At 46.4% G+C, this 16505-nt stretch overlaps 1 protein-coding gene across 8 annotated transcripts in view; it reads right to left on the bottom strand.

Moving 5' to 3' along the window:
- Window positions 1-275: 275 nt before the first annotated feature.
- AAK1 (AP2 associated kinase 1) overlaps window positions 276-16505 on the bottom strand; it is a 107514-nt gene continuing 91284 nt past the window's right edge. For 7 of the 8 annotated variants that reach the window (XM_083514131.1, XM_083514133.1, XM_083514132.1 and 4 more), the window contains one exon: window positions 276-7300. In XM_083514131.1, the coding sequence (XP_083370257.1) occupies window positions 6165-7300 (1136 nt within the window). In that variant the 3' untranslated portion in view covers window positions 276-6164. The remainder of the gene's footprint in view (window positions 7301-16505) is intronic. The other variant, XM_083514138.1, reaches the window with a different exon arrangement.

Below are 16505 nucleotides of genomic sequence, written 5' to 3'. Positions count from 1 at the left end.
AAGTGAAGGCAACTGACAGTGAGTGAAAGGAAGAGGAATGTAAACTTGCTGGCAAATATTTTTTAAGGTGGACTGAAACTTCGTTGGGGAGAGATGAAATTTCAGCCTGGCTGAAAACATTTGTGAGGAAATGGTGGGTAGTTTTCGAGTTAGCTCTTGGTTTCGTCCCCCTTGGCATTTGCAGAAAATCAACAAGTTTATACGGACACATCCTTTGCATTTAAGCTTTCGGAAAGACTCTTATGAGCAAGAAGAAGCACACAGCGAGATGAGGGTGTTTTAATCAGATAGTTTTTAATAAAGCATACAAGTTCCCAGCGCTAACATTTCTTCATAAAAGACTTAATGCAACCAGAGTGGGAAAATATATATATATATATATACTCCAGCCTCCAAACAGTTTATCATATCAGAGAGGTATATCCAACACTGTTGAGTTCTGACTGTATCAAGAGGAGTTTGGAGTCAAAGCCTTGGTCTCATGACTCATAACTGCACACAGAGGCAATTCCAGCAGCAGAAGGGTGCGACCATCTCAAAGGACCTCCTCAAGCTGCCAGGACAGTAAAGACAATTAGTGCTGCCTTTTAGAATGAGTCACAATTCTCTTTTATTATCTGCATACGGATTTCCCTCTTCTCATCTGCAATTTCACCTCTGGGGCCAGCTGTTTCGATCCAATTACCATTGGGCCTTCCTTTACAAGAAATAATCCCTTTTTTAAAAAAATGAAAGAAAGAAATAGCTACTGGGAGACTGGCTCTCTGTTATCACAGCTGACTAGTGTTACAAAGGTAAAAATGTTCCCAGTGTACACACAGAGACAGGAAAGAACAAAATGGCCGTCATTCTAATCGGCTGCAGTCGTTGTAGCGTCATGACAGGCCAAGTCCAGATGCAGGGATGGCTCCAACAGCAGAGACACGCAAGGTACCCTTGTGTCAAAAACACTTATGGAAGGAAATGTCACTACACCCCAGACACATCTAAAAACCACCAAACGTAAGAAAGGAGGAAAGCGGGGAAACCTTTCCAGCATGAGAGTTCTTTGGTGGGAGCTGAATCCGTGGAAATCTGTGTGTTCCTTCAGAGTGGTTGATCTCAGAGCCCTGTGGCTTTAATGCTGATCCCAAACATGAGGCAGCGACCCACAAGTCCAGCTGTAATGGGGGTGTGGGCAGGGATGGTGGTGGAGCACAGGTGGGAAAGGGAGAAGGGAAGCTCTGGAGGAAAACCAGTGTTCTTGGGAGCTAGCCTCTCCCTTTTCTGCCTCAGCCAGCCAACATGAACCCGGATTAAACTGGGAGCAGTTCCACAAAGGAGAGAAGAAAGACAACCAGAAAGCGCTCTCTCTCTCTCTCTCTCTCTCTCTCTCTCTCTCTCTCTCTCTTGGATTGAAAGCCATAATCTTTTAGCGATTAACTGTACTGGGCTGAAATCCTTCTGGCACCTGAGACATAAAATCCCAAGGGGGTCCTGTCCAACCCCAGAATGGAACAGGAAAATTAAACTTTCTGCTCTACAATAGGGCCCACCCACCACCCACCCCACAGACAAAGCTGCCACAGCACCAGGAAGCAGATCCCAACTCAAAGCTTAACCAGAGAAGCAAGAGCTACACAGGGAGTAAGTTTGTGCAGAACTGGAAGGGCAACACTAGGGAGGTTTTAATGAGGTGACTATCTGAACCACCTGAAAGGTGCTCGGATGATTTGCATGAGGGAAAAGTGGAGCTCAATGGCTCCACATCCGCTGACCAAGACCCATGGAACACATTCCTAGCTGCACTGATTTGACTGGAAGGCGCAACTCCTATGTAAGCCCTGCTGGAATCAAGTGATATGGCATCACATCTAAGCAGATGCAATTGCTGCTGTTTAGTTCTGCAGTGTTGCAGACAAACACTGGCTTCATGACAGTGTCATTAAGCTTCACTCAGGTTACTACTAAACAGTTTATTAAGATTGTCTAAATCTACTAAGCAACCTTATAAAACAGAGAGGGAAAACCATCCAGGCTTTTGCCATGCCAGGGCTGTAGGGCAAACTTTCAGCTGGAGGTCTCTCTTTGTGTGTTGCGCAACACTTGGTGAGCCAGGAAGATGTGCCCTACCTCACGAGAACAGGTGGGGCCAGGAATCACCACCCAGCCCCTTCATGCAAGTCACAGTCTCGTAACTCTGCTTTCTCTGACCTCCAGGTGTTTTGCACCACAACTTCCATCAGTCCCAGCTAGCATGACCATATGGTGCTGGGGTTCATGGGAGGGGGGTTTGTAATCCAAAGCACTGGGGGTGGAGAAATGAGTGTGGGAAGGAAACCCACATGGTCAGCAGGAACGTGACCCCAACATTTCAAGTTGACTCACCTAGGAATGTGAGCACATATGAGGGGGAAGCTAGTTTTAAAATGGCTAAGTGCACCTTACTTTCCAGAGAATGAGGTGCATTCTCACATAGGTGAGAAGAAGAGAGGAACTGCTCCATCCATGGAGCTTCATATGAGGACTGGAGCCTAACTGTGCTTTGGTCTTTGGCCATGACCTACAACTCTGCTGATGTACCGTCTTGTTCAACAAGGATAGGGAAACAACTAAGCAAAATGCATTCCTTAAAAAACTATTTGTGGAGTGACGTAGGGTTTTTGTAACAGTTTAAAAGCACCCGACTAATACTGGCAGCAGTTTCGGGACTGACTGTAACAAGTGCCTTGACTTCCTTCAGGAGGAGCAGAATTAGAACTGGAAATACTATTTGTCATTGGTCAAAATGGAGGCGGGAAATGCCGCTGACTTCAGCAGCAATCTAATTTGCTTCAGCTTCTGTTTATTCCTACTGAATATGCAACCCCCTGAATCAAGGAGAGTTCAAAGCTGAGCTGCCGGAGGCCATCAACAGAGTACAGGCTACACTCTATCTTGGAATTTCACACTGGAATCTATAACACTGCAAGGATGAAATCTTCTGCATTTCTTAATTTTCTCATTCTAGCACCTAAGTTCTCTTCTCCAATACACACACACACAAATAAGTTAAACTTCCAATGTATGGGTTAGCGAACACTTCACAGAGAAACAGAGCATGGCTTCCTAAAGGTGTCTTCTTGATTTGATTTATATATTTTTAAAAAACCTGCGAAGACACAGCAGATAAGCAATCATCTAGGTTTGTTTGTTTGTTTGTTTGTTTGTTTGTTTGTTTGTTTAAAAAGGCAAGCTCAAAATGATGTTTGCTCAGTCGCCTGTGTTTCAAACAATGGAGGACCAAAGTCTGTGTGAGCACATTTTCCAAGAATTATTTCCCCCACCTCACTGCAGGGTATTAAGCAGCATCAAATTCCTCGTTGCTTCTCCCTGCAAGCCGTTATCAATTGCACAAGTACTACAGCAAAAGATGTCAAAAACCAATCAGACAAAAAAGAAACACGGGCACACCAGCATCTGCTTAAAGAGTAGAGGTAGGTGCAGCATGAAGATTGACGTATTAGCAAGGACTCACAGCAAATGCAGTGCTTGAGTTCACAAGAAGAGTATCCAGAGTCCAAGCTTTTTGGTAAACGGAGTCCTGGCTCTACAGCAAGATGGATGGGCCATGAAAACTTGCAGGAAGGACTTTTTGCACACTGACAGCGGTGCATCCAAACTAGCTTAAAGATGCTGGGATAGTCCAAGTGAATGTATTCAAGATGCAGGGCTACAACAGGAGCACGCTGCTCTTGTGAAGCGCTGAGCAAGCATGCGATTCCCTTGGGGCAGATCTTCTGCTTTAACTGTCTACATCACTTCCTCTGCCAGGCAGTTGGACTCTTGACTGAAAGAACCTTTTCGTGATCATTATCAGACTGGAACGTCCTCAAAGGTGCAAGGACTCCCAGCTGGCAGTAAGGAGCAAGGAAACAGATTCACAAGTTGCATGTCAAAAAACAGTTAAGGCCTTCACATCTGTCTCCTGAACTTTTAAAAATGCTTCAGCAAAGCCCGCCTCGAGCCACCACCCTACCAAATGTCCCCATTTGGAGTAACAAAGTGCTATAGAATTCATTTGAAAGTACCAAAAGAATAGGAAAGATCTTGAGTCATTAAGGACCCTTTTGGAGTCTGAGGACGTTCAAGCAGGTCCTTAACCATAAAATACAGTCCCCTCAAGAGCAGCTAAGGTTCCCCACCCCACCCCTCCTAACCAAACAGTTAACACATAAGCAGAGGATAAAATCTTTGGAGTGGGGGAGACCAGCCAGCTAGCCATGCTCCTGATTCATAGCTGGGATTTGTCCAATATATTTAGGTGCCTGAGACAGGAAATTCAAAGGCCACCCTCTTCTCCAACAATGCACCATCTGCTGGAAAGCTCTCCTGTGCCAGCCCCATTCAAAGCGATGGAAGCTGTACAAGAAGGTCCCCACGCATTTCAATGGAAAGGTTGCCATGAAGAACTGCCCAGTGAATTGTGTCCCCTGGGCCAGATCCATCTTTCATGCTGGACCCTTAAAACCACCTCCAAATTGTCATCACTTGACTTTAGGGCAGGGCTGCCTCTGACAACTGGCAGACAAGGCCCTTTCAGGCAGGGGTCACTTAAAGATTCCTTTGTCAGAATGTGAGGTAAAAGAGCTGGCAGGGTATTTCTGAACGTCTGGGTCTGACCACAGGGTGTGAGGACACCTTTCCACAAAAGGCACAATTCAACAAAATTGACTACCATTAAGTCAACTTGCCATTATATTTCAATAGTTCACAAAGATTTCTCTCACAAGTGATGCATCAGCTTCTTGGATTGTCTGTTAAAAACCACAAGATTGTCCTTCATAAAACAGCAGGTAGTGAAGACTCGCAAAAGTTACCATTCAGTCGTTGGACCTTGATGTAGAATCAGATTTTAAGCCATCAAGAACTGTCACAGAGTCACTGAGGTCAGCAGAATTAACACTAACACTTTCCACACCACTCTACGGCCATCTTTGTCCCAACATCCCTTCTTTATTTTCACACCTGCTGGAGATTCAAAGCATTGCGCTCCACCCCCCCCCCAAGAGACAGAAAACAAAGTAAGGGATGTTTGAGCGCTGTCAGCTCCAGATGCGCCAGAAAAGTAACTGCACTAGAAGTTCTTGTTGGTTAGCTCATGTGTGTTTAGAACCCAACCCATCAATGCGCTGGAGTCCTGCTCACTCATTGTCATTCCTGCCCCCCAGTTCATAGAAAGCGCATGGGAGGTGGCTGCCCCGCCCTCATTGTCAGCAATCCCATGGGGCCCATCCGCAATGTGGGAGCACAATTGGTGCAACCTCTGCAAAGGGAGAACATGCTGTATGTGGGAGTGCTGAGGGCCGGACTAGGGAGCTGCTTTCCTCTCTATGCGCAGAAGAGGAGCTCGGGGGATGCTCCTCAGGGGTGGCATCTGGGTTTAGATCTGTTTCACTGACAGAAAACTGGCTTTGCAAGCTACGCATGGCAGGTGGGAAAGTCAAGCCCTCCCTATGGGAACATGCAAAAGCCAACTCCGTTTCCCACGCTTTCTGCATTTCACTTACCATTTCCACAGAGGGTATAACTTTGTCCGCAATGGTCAGAACGGAGCCACTGTCACTTAGAACCAATAGGGTTAAGACACCCAGACATTAATTGCCTTTTGTGGGGAGGGCTTAAACACACATTGCAGAACAAGACTTCTTGCAGAAACTGACAGTTACGGGTTTTAAGGGAAGATTCATTAGTAGCAACTAAAATAAAAGTGTGCTTATCCTTCTCTCTTGCTTATAAAAATTAAATAATGTCCCACCTGGCTAGCACTTCTGAAACATTCTTGGTGTGCTGCTGATATGTTCCGTAATCCTTAGTTGGCTGCTACTATCAAGAGGTAATCAGTTCTGTCCCATATGTTCCCTGCCTTAAATAATTACCCAAAACCAAACAAAAACAAAAGACCCACTGGGAGGAAACTTGGAGTGTGGGGATGGGAAAGAGCATCTAAAAAGCAAGTGATAAACCTTACAGCCTGGAAGTCGTTCACAGCCTGAAACCAGCTTCATATGATTCAGGGGAGTATCACAGCAACTGTAGTTTCGACATTCTAGGTACGTACGGAGTGAATTTTGCCCAAAGGGCTTGTAGGCTCTTGATAACGCATTCAAAGCCTTGCCTCCTCCTCCTGTCACAATGGAAACCATTTAGGGTTTCTGCTTTCCCAGTTTAGAAGGAAAGGGGGCTGACGAGAATGGGTCAGAGCTGGGCAGCTCTTTAGTCCTGGAAGAAAGAGAGGCGATAGAAACGGACCCCGCTATGGCTTGCTTGTTGGTCTGAGACACCACTTTGTAAGCTGCGATGGGCTGGGCGCCGACGCCCTGGTCCCCTTCTGGGCTGTAGTGACGGGAATACTTAGCCAATGACTGTGGACGGAAAGGCTGGCTGGCCTTCAAGCCCAAGAGGACGTCTTGGGGGAGTGTGTGTGCTTGGAGCGTGTCGTTGGGGATGCTGCCCAGCTCTTGAGACGCATCTTTGGGAGGATCGGGGCCTTCGCTTGCTCTGGCAGAATGAGGGAGAGCACCGGATGGCTGGGGCAGCGAGGCCACAGAATACTGACCTTGCGGGAGAGGAGAACCATGAAGCCCTGAATCTAGGTTCTGGAAGGAAGCGTTAAAGGTGTACTGGGGAGCTCCAGCAGAGCCCAAGAACCCCACCGGGACAGGAGATTCCTTTGCCCCGCTGTGCGGCATAAACTCTTCCTGGCTCTTCTTTTTCGTGAAGGGAGCCCGGAGGAAGACGTCGCCCTCGTCCTGCTGCTTCGCCAGCCCGTGGCCCTTGGAGACGAAGGGCGCTTTGGCGAAGATGTCCAGGTCGTCGTGAAGAGTCATGGAGCTTCGGAATGGAGCTGTGGCAAAGACGTCTCTCTCGTCCGAAGTTGTTCCGGGGAGTTGTTGGAAAGCATCAAGCTGCACCCCCACGCTCTGGGGAACTTGCAGATTAAGGTCTTCTTGGGGAATGCTACCCCTTTCTAGATGCTGAGGGTTCAGCTTATAAGCTTCCTCTTCCTCTTCGGAATCCATCAGCAGAGGCCTGGACCCGCTGCAGTCCAAGATGTCCCCCTCGTGGTCCGTCCCTTCCCCTTCACTGCTGTGGAAAGAGCTGTTGCTGGAAGGACCATCCCTCGACAAGTACTCCGATTCTTCTCCGTGTTCCGCGCTCCGTGATCTTCCATCCAGCATCTCAGGCTGCCGTTTCTTCGCCGGGAAGCAGCCAACAGCAGATACTCCAGGACCGTGCTCAGTGCTGACCACAAAATAGATGGTTGGCTCCCCCTGCAGACCTACAACGCATAAAACAAGAGCGTTAACCTGCCGATCTTAGGATTCTCTTGGCAGAACTAAGGCACAGGTGTGTTATGATGTTGATCCAAAATCAGCAGCACAAATGTGGGGGTGGGGAATGGAGGGAGGGAGAAATACATTTAAAATAATAAAGAAATATATGCAAAGATGAAGCCGGGTAAATTACAGCACATAGACTGGAACACGACTCTATGTCCTCTCACATTTCAGGACTCCACAAAAATGTGTGTTGGAGAAAGATGGAGGATGTTATAAATACACAGACATTCAAACCTCGGGATTTGACTGGAGTAGGAGGCGAGTGGGATGGCAGCCACAGAAATCTGCACAGCTGAGGGTCACTAGCACACAACCATCGCTTTTGGTTTTGTATTTTTTAATTTGAAACAAGGAAGACACGGTGGCAGGGCTGCGTGAAGGAACTAGAATAGTGTGGTCAGATTCTGCTAAGTGTTGAGAAACTAAGTGTGGGGTTGAACAGGGTGCATAATTAGCTGGCGAGAGAGTTTTCAGCACCCTGTCTCCCTGCCTGTTGCCCCCCCCCCCCCATGGCCAACAATCCCCACTGGTTCTCTCCCACATCATGCAGCAACAAATTGTTGTTGCTGAGCGTGGTAGTGGGGAGGTGGGAATCCAAACCATATGAACAAAATAAAACATTTGCATTTGCTGCCTTGGAATGAATCCAATCTGGGGTGTTTTTCCCTTCTGGGTTTTAGTTTTTAGCAGGGATGTTCCAGTGTCTCAGGACAGTGTTTTGGGTTCTTAATTTTGCGAGCCACCCTAAAGAATGGCCACCAATCCTAGTGGATTCCAGGACATGAAGAGACTCCCGAGAGGCCAGTTCTCCAGCTACTCAAATTCTCTGCTAATCTTTAAACCAGCCTGGGGATTTCTGCTTGCCCACTTGCTCAAAGAGCAATGGCTGCTAATCACAGGTGGTGGCCATTCTATTTACATCCTAGCTCGGTAGATGCAAAGATTATGGCAGCCTTCTTGAACCTGCTACCCTCCAGATGTTCATTTCCTATCAGCTCCACAGCCAACATGGCTGCATGATGGCTGATGAGGGTTGTAGTCCAAAACATCTGGCTGGGGAAGGCTGGAATGGGGCATGAACCACTGCAATGTTGGCTCAATCCAGTCCCAAGCCATATTAACTACTAGAAGCTTAATGCCTGGTTAAGCAGAAGAATGGAGGGGAAATGGAAGGACTTTCTCTTATTACCTCACTGGAGGAATCCAAATTTATTTTCCCAGGCCAGATGGATCACACAAACAGTCATCAGAACACAAGATAGCTTACCTTCCAAGAAATAGTAGCAGGTTATCATGGCATAGGACTCATGTTAGCAAGAGGACAGGAAAAAGGCACATGAAAACTAAACTGTTGAGAACCAAATCCCCAAAGCATTCACATTTGCTATCATCCATTGTAAAATAACGGAACAGGATTTTGGGCCTCACTCCCTTTTAGAAGGGCGGGGGGACAGGGGCCAAATCCTGTGTGGTCTATAGGGCAAAGTGCAGATCACAGCCCACCTGGGGACACAAGCTATGCTCTGCCAGTGTTGGGGATTCTGGACTAGCAGACCCTGTTCTTATCTAGCCAGGCCCTTCACACATCCTTAAGCAAGGCTGTGTCCTCAAGACCACTGAGCACAGGTGGACAATGCCTCCAGTTTGAAGAGATCCTGGAGCATTCATTCTTGCTTTGCAAGCCTAACTTAGATTGACTAGGGTTGTCCTTGTTGTGCTGCTGTTGTGGTTTATTTAATAAAAAAAAGAGGGAGAAAGTAGTTCATGTTTTGGAGGGGGGAAATTCCAATGGAGGTCACCTGCTTTTGAGGACACTGGAGCTAGTTTCCCCCCCTCAATAATCAAAGACAGTACTTCAAAGATAAGCATCAAAATGATTGTTTATTGAGAGACCATCAGCTTTGATACATTACACTGTAAGTGCATGGCCACTGTAGGCAAGAAATGGGAGGCAATGTAACATGCTGTACAGAAAGCCTATTGAAGCCAATATGCAGCGTTCCGTTAACAGGACTCCCTCTTTTATATTTTAAATCATTCCCACTGCAGTAACGAAAAAGCACCCTAAGAAAAAAAAAACCAATCTGAAACACAACCACTCTGAACGTTGGGTGTGTAATATGCATTTTTTCCCAAGAGGTTCAGGTACCCCCCCCTCCCCAAAAGAAAGCTATGAGCTTTGCAACTGTCCCCACCACACACAAAAAAAGCTAAATGGGAAAGGAAGAAGAGAGCATATGAGAAACAGTGGATTGGGTCATGACTTCAGCTGGCTGCAATATCATCATCAGTTGCCCTGGCTATAACCAATTGAAATGCAGGTCCAGCTAAGAACTAAGGGCGCCATTTGAATGTAAAAAGCAAGAACAGGCCCTTTAAAATATTCTCTCTTTTGGAGGGGCTGTGTGTGTCTCTGCATTAAATACTAGCTTGTCATATTTGCCGGGATACAAATAAAGCCAGGCTGTCTTGCTGCGTTTGGATTCAAGGCAGCAAGCAGCAGGCTTCCTTTGACTTTCAGGCTCACTAATTCCACTAGAAAGACATGCACAGGTGCTCCAGGTGAGCAGCAGGCACTGCTTCCAAGCCTAGTGGATGTGCTAACTAGGAAAGTCACTTTAAAGCTATGAAAGGTGTGTGTGTGTGTGTGGAAGAGAAATATGTCTGGGTTCTCTCTCTCTCATTCCAGAGCAAGGAGCTCTAAAACAGAAATCAAACTACATTTTCACCAGCCTCATTAAAAAATAAATAAATAACATTGGCATTTATATAGTGCTTTAAGAGCATTATCAATTGCTTGACATATGTTAGCTCAGTCCTTCTTACCCTTTATTACCCTATAATGCAGAAGGGAAAACACCTTGGGCCAAGGCTACTTTCCCTGATCACCTGCCACTGTGCCATGCAGCTCTCCCGCATGCTTGGCAGAGGATGCCCTTCACTTCACCAACCACCTAAAGCAGCAGTTGACACAAGTGCCCCGTATGAAGATCTGATTTACACAATTCCCCCGCAGAAAATCCCCATTGCCCACCCATTGCCTAGTTCAATAGGCCCCATTTTGGTTCAGTTCAGTACTTACAGAATTGCATTTCATCTATTCTATACAATTAGACTCTGCAATGATAAATGTACTGTACTTGCATATAGCCATAATATATTGTTTTTCAACTACGCAATGGCAGAAGGATTAAACAAACACAAAATGCAGTTCAAAAAGAAGAGAGTGCACAAATCGGTCTACAGCATACCTAGGCCTCCTGCACATACAGCAACCATACTATGAGGACCAGGGAGAGAAATCTTCACCATACAAATTGGAATGGCGACCTGCTCAGTGATGGGATCAGGCATTTGAAGAACTTGGCAATAAATTTTCTTCTTCTTCAGCAATTGCAGAAAGGATTTTGCTTTACTGCACTTCAGAGACCTGAGCAGGTTTCAAACCAATAATGGCAGCCCTGAAACTAGTCAGCTGCCCCTTGAGACTTTGAAACCAGAAGGAGAAACCCAGTGAGGATGCGGAACATCTTGCAAAATTGCATATTATGAACCTCATTGCCGGGGAACCCAAGTTCACGCTGCTTTGTGTTCCTTGGCAGAAAGGCTGACTAACTATGTGATGGGCCAAGGCTTTCTAAATTCCCTGCAAATGCCTCCCACACAAGTTCATGGGACTTAATGGGAACTGTGCAGGAACACAATGCATTCTGAGGAACGGATTCCCCATGGTCTTCATCCAATCAAGTTTGCATAGCTCAGTAACAACATAAAACCTCCTACACATCTGCCTATAGTACATGGGAGAATAAAGAGCACTGTCCAGTTAATTGTAAGATAATCAAAACAATAACAACATGTCCTGAATACATTTGGTACTGCAGGATGCATAAGACTGATGGGTGAGCCACTGAGATGTTAGCCACCCGCCACCCGCCTCTTGCATAGATAAGACCCTCTGGAAGGGCAAGACCAAGACAATGGGGTGAGCAATGAGGCCCAGTGTGCTGAAAGGAGGATCCAGAAACCAAGAGAGACAAGACGAGAAAGGGCAGAAAGCTAAGCGGCGGTTTAAAGGTCTGTCTAGAATTCTGACCCATTTCTGTGATTTCCAGCTTGAATTTTTGTGATGGTTCCAGCACAGCATTCCTAGCCAGCAGGTATGATAAGAAAAAGTTATGGGACTCAGGCTGCAATTCTATACAGCATCTTTCCCTAACGTAGCACTCACCAGATGTTTTGGAGTACAGCTGCAACATACAGCTGTGTGGGATGGGAATTATGTAGCTCAAAACATCTGGAAGGCACCAGGTTGGAGAAAGCTGCTGCAGACACATATTGGTGAGCATTCTGAGAATATGTCTGAGTCCGTCCTGTAATTCAGAGGCACAGAACCATTTTCAGCCCAAGGCCTGAGTTGCCTTGTGGGCAGTTTTCTGGGGTGGGTGGGTGTGGAGAGACATAAACAAGAACGGGCAGGGAAACAGAAGTGCCTCTTTACTTTGTGCAACAAGGTACACACACATGCGCAGAGGTTTCTGCACACTCACAACCCGCCATCCAGGCAAGCAAGAGGCATTACCCCAGCTCAAGGGTGAGTTTGAGCTAGGCAACAGCGCAAAGCAGGGCTGAAGAAGAGGGGGCCTGGTCTAGTCCCAAGGGCCAGGTCGAAGGGCTTTGAGGGCCCCACCCCTGCTGTAATTACTAGATCCTATTATTAGAGTACACTAAATTGAATATTAACACAGAACAAAAAACTGTGATTCCTTCCCATACAGGCAAAGTGATGCTACCTTCATTAAATAACACAAAAAGGATAGTGGGTTTACCTTCACTACAATAAAGGGGGACACACACTGACAGCAGTGTAGAGACCCTTACACTTGTTTTTCATTCCAAACACTCAATTACATAACCCAAATGCATTGGTTAGGGATGTTGGTCTAGCCATATCTATGACCAAGCAAATTATTGACTAATGACTCAGAATGGTCAGGGGGTATTCACTCACTAGTCAAGAAACAGCTGGATTTTCCTTGACTGTTCTGAACAGGAGAAACTAATCCGACTGTGGGTGAAGGTGGTTTGCTATAACAAGATATAAACAAGATCTGTGTGCGTGCTAATAGAATAAAAGCAGATTTGGAGACAGAGAGACAATAAAAAGTCCAGTTTAGGAATGAGATGGGCTTAGGCAGGCTTCCACAACCTTGGCCCTCCAGATGTTTTGAGACTACAATTCCCATCATCCCTGACCACTGGGTCCTGCTAGCTAGGGATCATGGGAGTTGTAGGCCAAAAACATCTGGAGGGCCGAGGTTGAGGAAGCCTGGGCTTTGGGCTGTGAAAGGCTAAAAGTACCGGGGTATTTTTTGTAGTCACTCTCTCAGGATGGCAGAGCTTAAGCTGGTGTTGCTTCCCCCTGTTCTAAGCCTGCATATTTTGTAACCTAGGGAACTGCCTTACACCAAGTCAGACAATCAGTCCATCCACTCAGTATTCCCAACCTCTACATGCAGGTGCCAGGGAGTGACTCTGGAAAAACAGATGATCTGCCACTGAACTACAGCCCTCCTTCCACCTACACTGTAGGAGCTTGAGACTCACAGAGGAAGCAGGCAGTGTCTGGCAAAGGCAAAGCAGGGCAGGCCAAGCCAAACCGGAGGCCAGGCAAGAACAGTGGAGTACTCACCTGGAGTACTGTGTCCAGTTCTGGGCACCACAGTTCAAGAAGGACACTGACAAACTGGAACGTGTCCAGAGGAGGGCAACCAAAATGGTCAAAGGCCTGGAAACGATGCCTTATGAGGAACGGCTAAGGGAGCTGGGCATGTTTAGCCTGGAGAAGAGGAGGTTAAGGGGTGATATGATAGCCATGTTCAAATATATAAAAGGATGTCACATAGAGGAGGGAGAAAGGTTGTTTTCTGCTGCTCCAGAGAAGCGGACACGGAGCAATGGATCCAAACTACAAGAAAGAAGATTCCACCTAAACCTTAGGAAGAACTTCCTGACAGTAAGAGCTGTTCGACAGTGGAATTTGCTGCCAAGGAGTGTGGTGGAGTCTCCTACTTTGGAGGTCTTTAAGCAGAGGTTTGACAACCATATGTCAGGAGTGCTCTGATGGTGTTTCCTGCTTGGCAGGGGGTTGGACTCGATGGCCCTTGTGGTCTCTTCCAACTCTATGATTCTATGATTCTAGTACTATGGACAGCTCCACTGAAACATTCTCCTCCTAAGGCAGCTGCAGCAGGGCAATGTTGTCTCTGCAAAGGCGCCTACAGTGAACTGAACCTTTCCGTAGGTCGACAAGACCTGGAGGGATACACAGGAGGGCTCCACCTCTCTGGTTTAAAGGCCACACCTTATTGTGCAGTCTTCTGCAAGGCTGTGGAGATAGCGATATTGCGGGGGGCTAATCTGATGAGGATGGTGTGGGGGCCGTGTCCTCAGGCCACGAGGACACCAAAGAAAGCACTCATGCGCTCACATCTTGGACCAAGTGGTGTCCTCCTCTGTAGTGACAACTTCTCTTTTCATAAACATGCTTCCCACCTCCTCTTTTTGAGACAACAAAGCAGCGTAAGTAGGGAAACTGTGGCACTCCACAATTACAGGAACACAGACAGTATTGGGTCTTCGCGTGATGGTGGGGCCACACCTACACCTTGGAACCCTCTGCCTCAATATCAAGCTCCACCATTGCACTTTTTGGGCACCTGCAAAAAAGCCTCCTTGTTTAGACAAGGCTACCCAGAAAGCTGGTGCGAGTTTCAATCTGTTTTCAGTCTGTTGTTATTCAAACTTTTCAAAAGTTTAAGTTATTGCCGTTAGGTTTATTATTGATAATTTCATTTTTGTAAACCACTTATTTAAATAAATGAAAACTGTAGATTCTGTAAGAGTTCAGGAACTGGGCCTGGGAGACCTGAAAAGGTCCAAGTGAGTATCTTCTTCTCTGGATACATAAAGTCACCAACAAGCTTCGCTGTTGGAAGGGCTCAGGGATGAATATAAAGCTGCCTTCTACTGGGTTAGATTGTTGGCCTGTCTTTTCCCTGCACCGTCTTCTCCAGTCGTCCCCAACCTGGTGCTCTCCAGATGTTTCTGACCACAAACCCCAGTACCCTCAAGAACTGCCCCTCACCACCCAGGTGAACAAACCTAGACTCTACATTCTTCATTTGAGGTGCCCCCTCTGAGGGAGGTGTGAAGGGTGGCAACACAAGAAGGGGCCTTTTCAGTAGTGGCCCCCCGTTTAGGGACTGCTCTCCCTAGGGAGGCATGCTTGCTGCCATCACTAGCTCTCTTATAGGCACCAGGCCTTTGGTTTTTTAATTTTAGCAGGGTGGTGTGGAGCTGGATCTATATATATATATATAATTTGTGTATTTTAAGCTGTTTTATTCTTGTTTTTATACTCATTCTTAATGTGCATTTTTGTAAGTCGCTTAGTGTTTTTTGGAAGCGAGAGACCAATAAACAGCAGCAGCAACTCACAGTTCCAGCCAGCATGGCTGTGTGATGCTGGGGGATATGGGAGCTGTTGTTCAAAACATCTGGAAGGGAATCAGGTTGGGGGGCATGGCTCTCATCTGGCTGGGTTTTGCACAGCTATCTGAAATCTTGTAAACCGGGTTTTGGTGCTTGGTATCAAATTTTACCTTCTTCACCCATCAGGAAATCTGACTCTCCTTGAGGTCCCTTCCCTCAAAATTCTTCTTCCATAAACAAAGCTTTTCTGGGTCATTGTACTCTCACTTCCACAGAACTGCCTGCCATTAAGATGGCAACTGTGATATCAGGGTGAATCCCACCTTTCTGGCTAATCCTGAATGCTCTTCTGGGCAGGGAATGCTTCCATTTGCTTTCCATATAGCACCAAATATACTGGTGCATATTTGGAGCACAATTAAAAGCAAACAAACCACCAAATTACTTTGGGCATTTTCCATACAAAGGTCTGCTTGAACCTCCGTCTCCATCACCAAGTTAATGGCTACTAGGTACCAGTTTCCACTTGTGTTTTCAAAAGCCCACCCCTAAAGAGTGATATTCTAATCTGGTTGCAGATGAAAGCATCATCCCCAGAGTAAAGAGGAAGGCAGAGCCATAGGAAAGAGGTGCTATATGGCTTGTGGGTTCCCCATCAGGATGAGTGCTTTCTCTTCAATTTTCTTACATGGCAGTTTGTTGCAGAGGGCAGACAGCAGTTTCTGCTCGCTCAGCACAGCTCTCCACTCATGTCAGAAAAGCAACAGGCCACGGCAACCCTTTGACAAGATAAGAGCAGCTCCTCCTTCCAGAAAAGCTTTGCAGTATCACGCTAGCTCCCCCCTTCTTTCAGAGATTGCAGTTGTGCCAGAACACGGTTCACTGCAACCTTTGCTAAACTGCTGCCCGCTAGATGACTTGGGCTACATATCCCATTAGCCCTAGGTTCATTTTGTACTTATTTATTTCAGGTGCTTTAATTCAGAATTTCTCAGTGGTGTTTAGAAATTATATGGCTATGCTGTCTGGGGTTGGGCAGGGAGCTGTAATCTCCCGGTATGCCCCACGGAGGACCTTAAGGTCCATAAATAGCAACACCCTAGAGGTCCTGGGCCCTAAGGAAGTTAGATTAGCCTCAACCAGAACCAGGGCCTTTTCAGCACTGACTCCGGCCTGGTGGAACGCTCTGCCTCATGAGACCGGGGCCCTGATTTCTTTCCACAGGGCCTGTAAGACAAAGTTGTTCCGCCTGGCCTTTGGCTTAGAATCAATTTGATTCCTCCCCCACTTCTTTTTTCCTTTCTCCTCCTGTGATGAGGCTGCATTTTAATGTTTTAATTGTTTTAATGTTGTATTTTAATCTTGTTTTTAAGTTGTATTTCAATCAACTTGTTTTTGTTATTTGTTGTTAGCTGCTCTGAGCCCAGTTTTGGTTGGGGAGGGTGGGGTATAAATAAAATTTATTATTATTATTACTACTACTACTACTATTAGTCCAGAACATTTGCTGGAGTGCATCAGCTTGATGAAGGCTGTCGCAGGACGTGGATCAGCATCACAGTGCTGTGTTATGATCAATGGGCTACAGAATTCACTTTGAACTTTGAACTACATTGTCTACTACCAATTATCATCTAAGAGAGCATGACA

Source organism: Podarcis liolepis (genome assembly GCF_965112155.1).
Source record: "Podarcis liolepis genome assembly, chromosome: 7".
Classification (NCBI taxonomy): domain Eukaryota; kingdom Metazoa; phylum Chordata; class Lepidosauria; order Squamata; family Lacertidae; genus Podarcis; species Podarcis liolepis.
The sequence above is the reverse complement of the archived record's forward strand: the minus strand, read 5'-3'. Positions and strand labels throughout refer to the sequence as shown.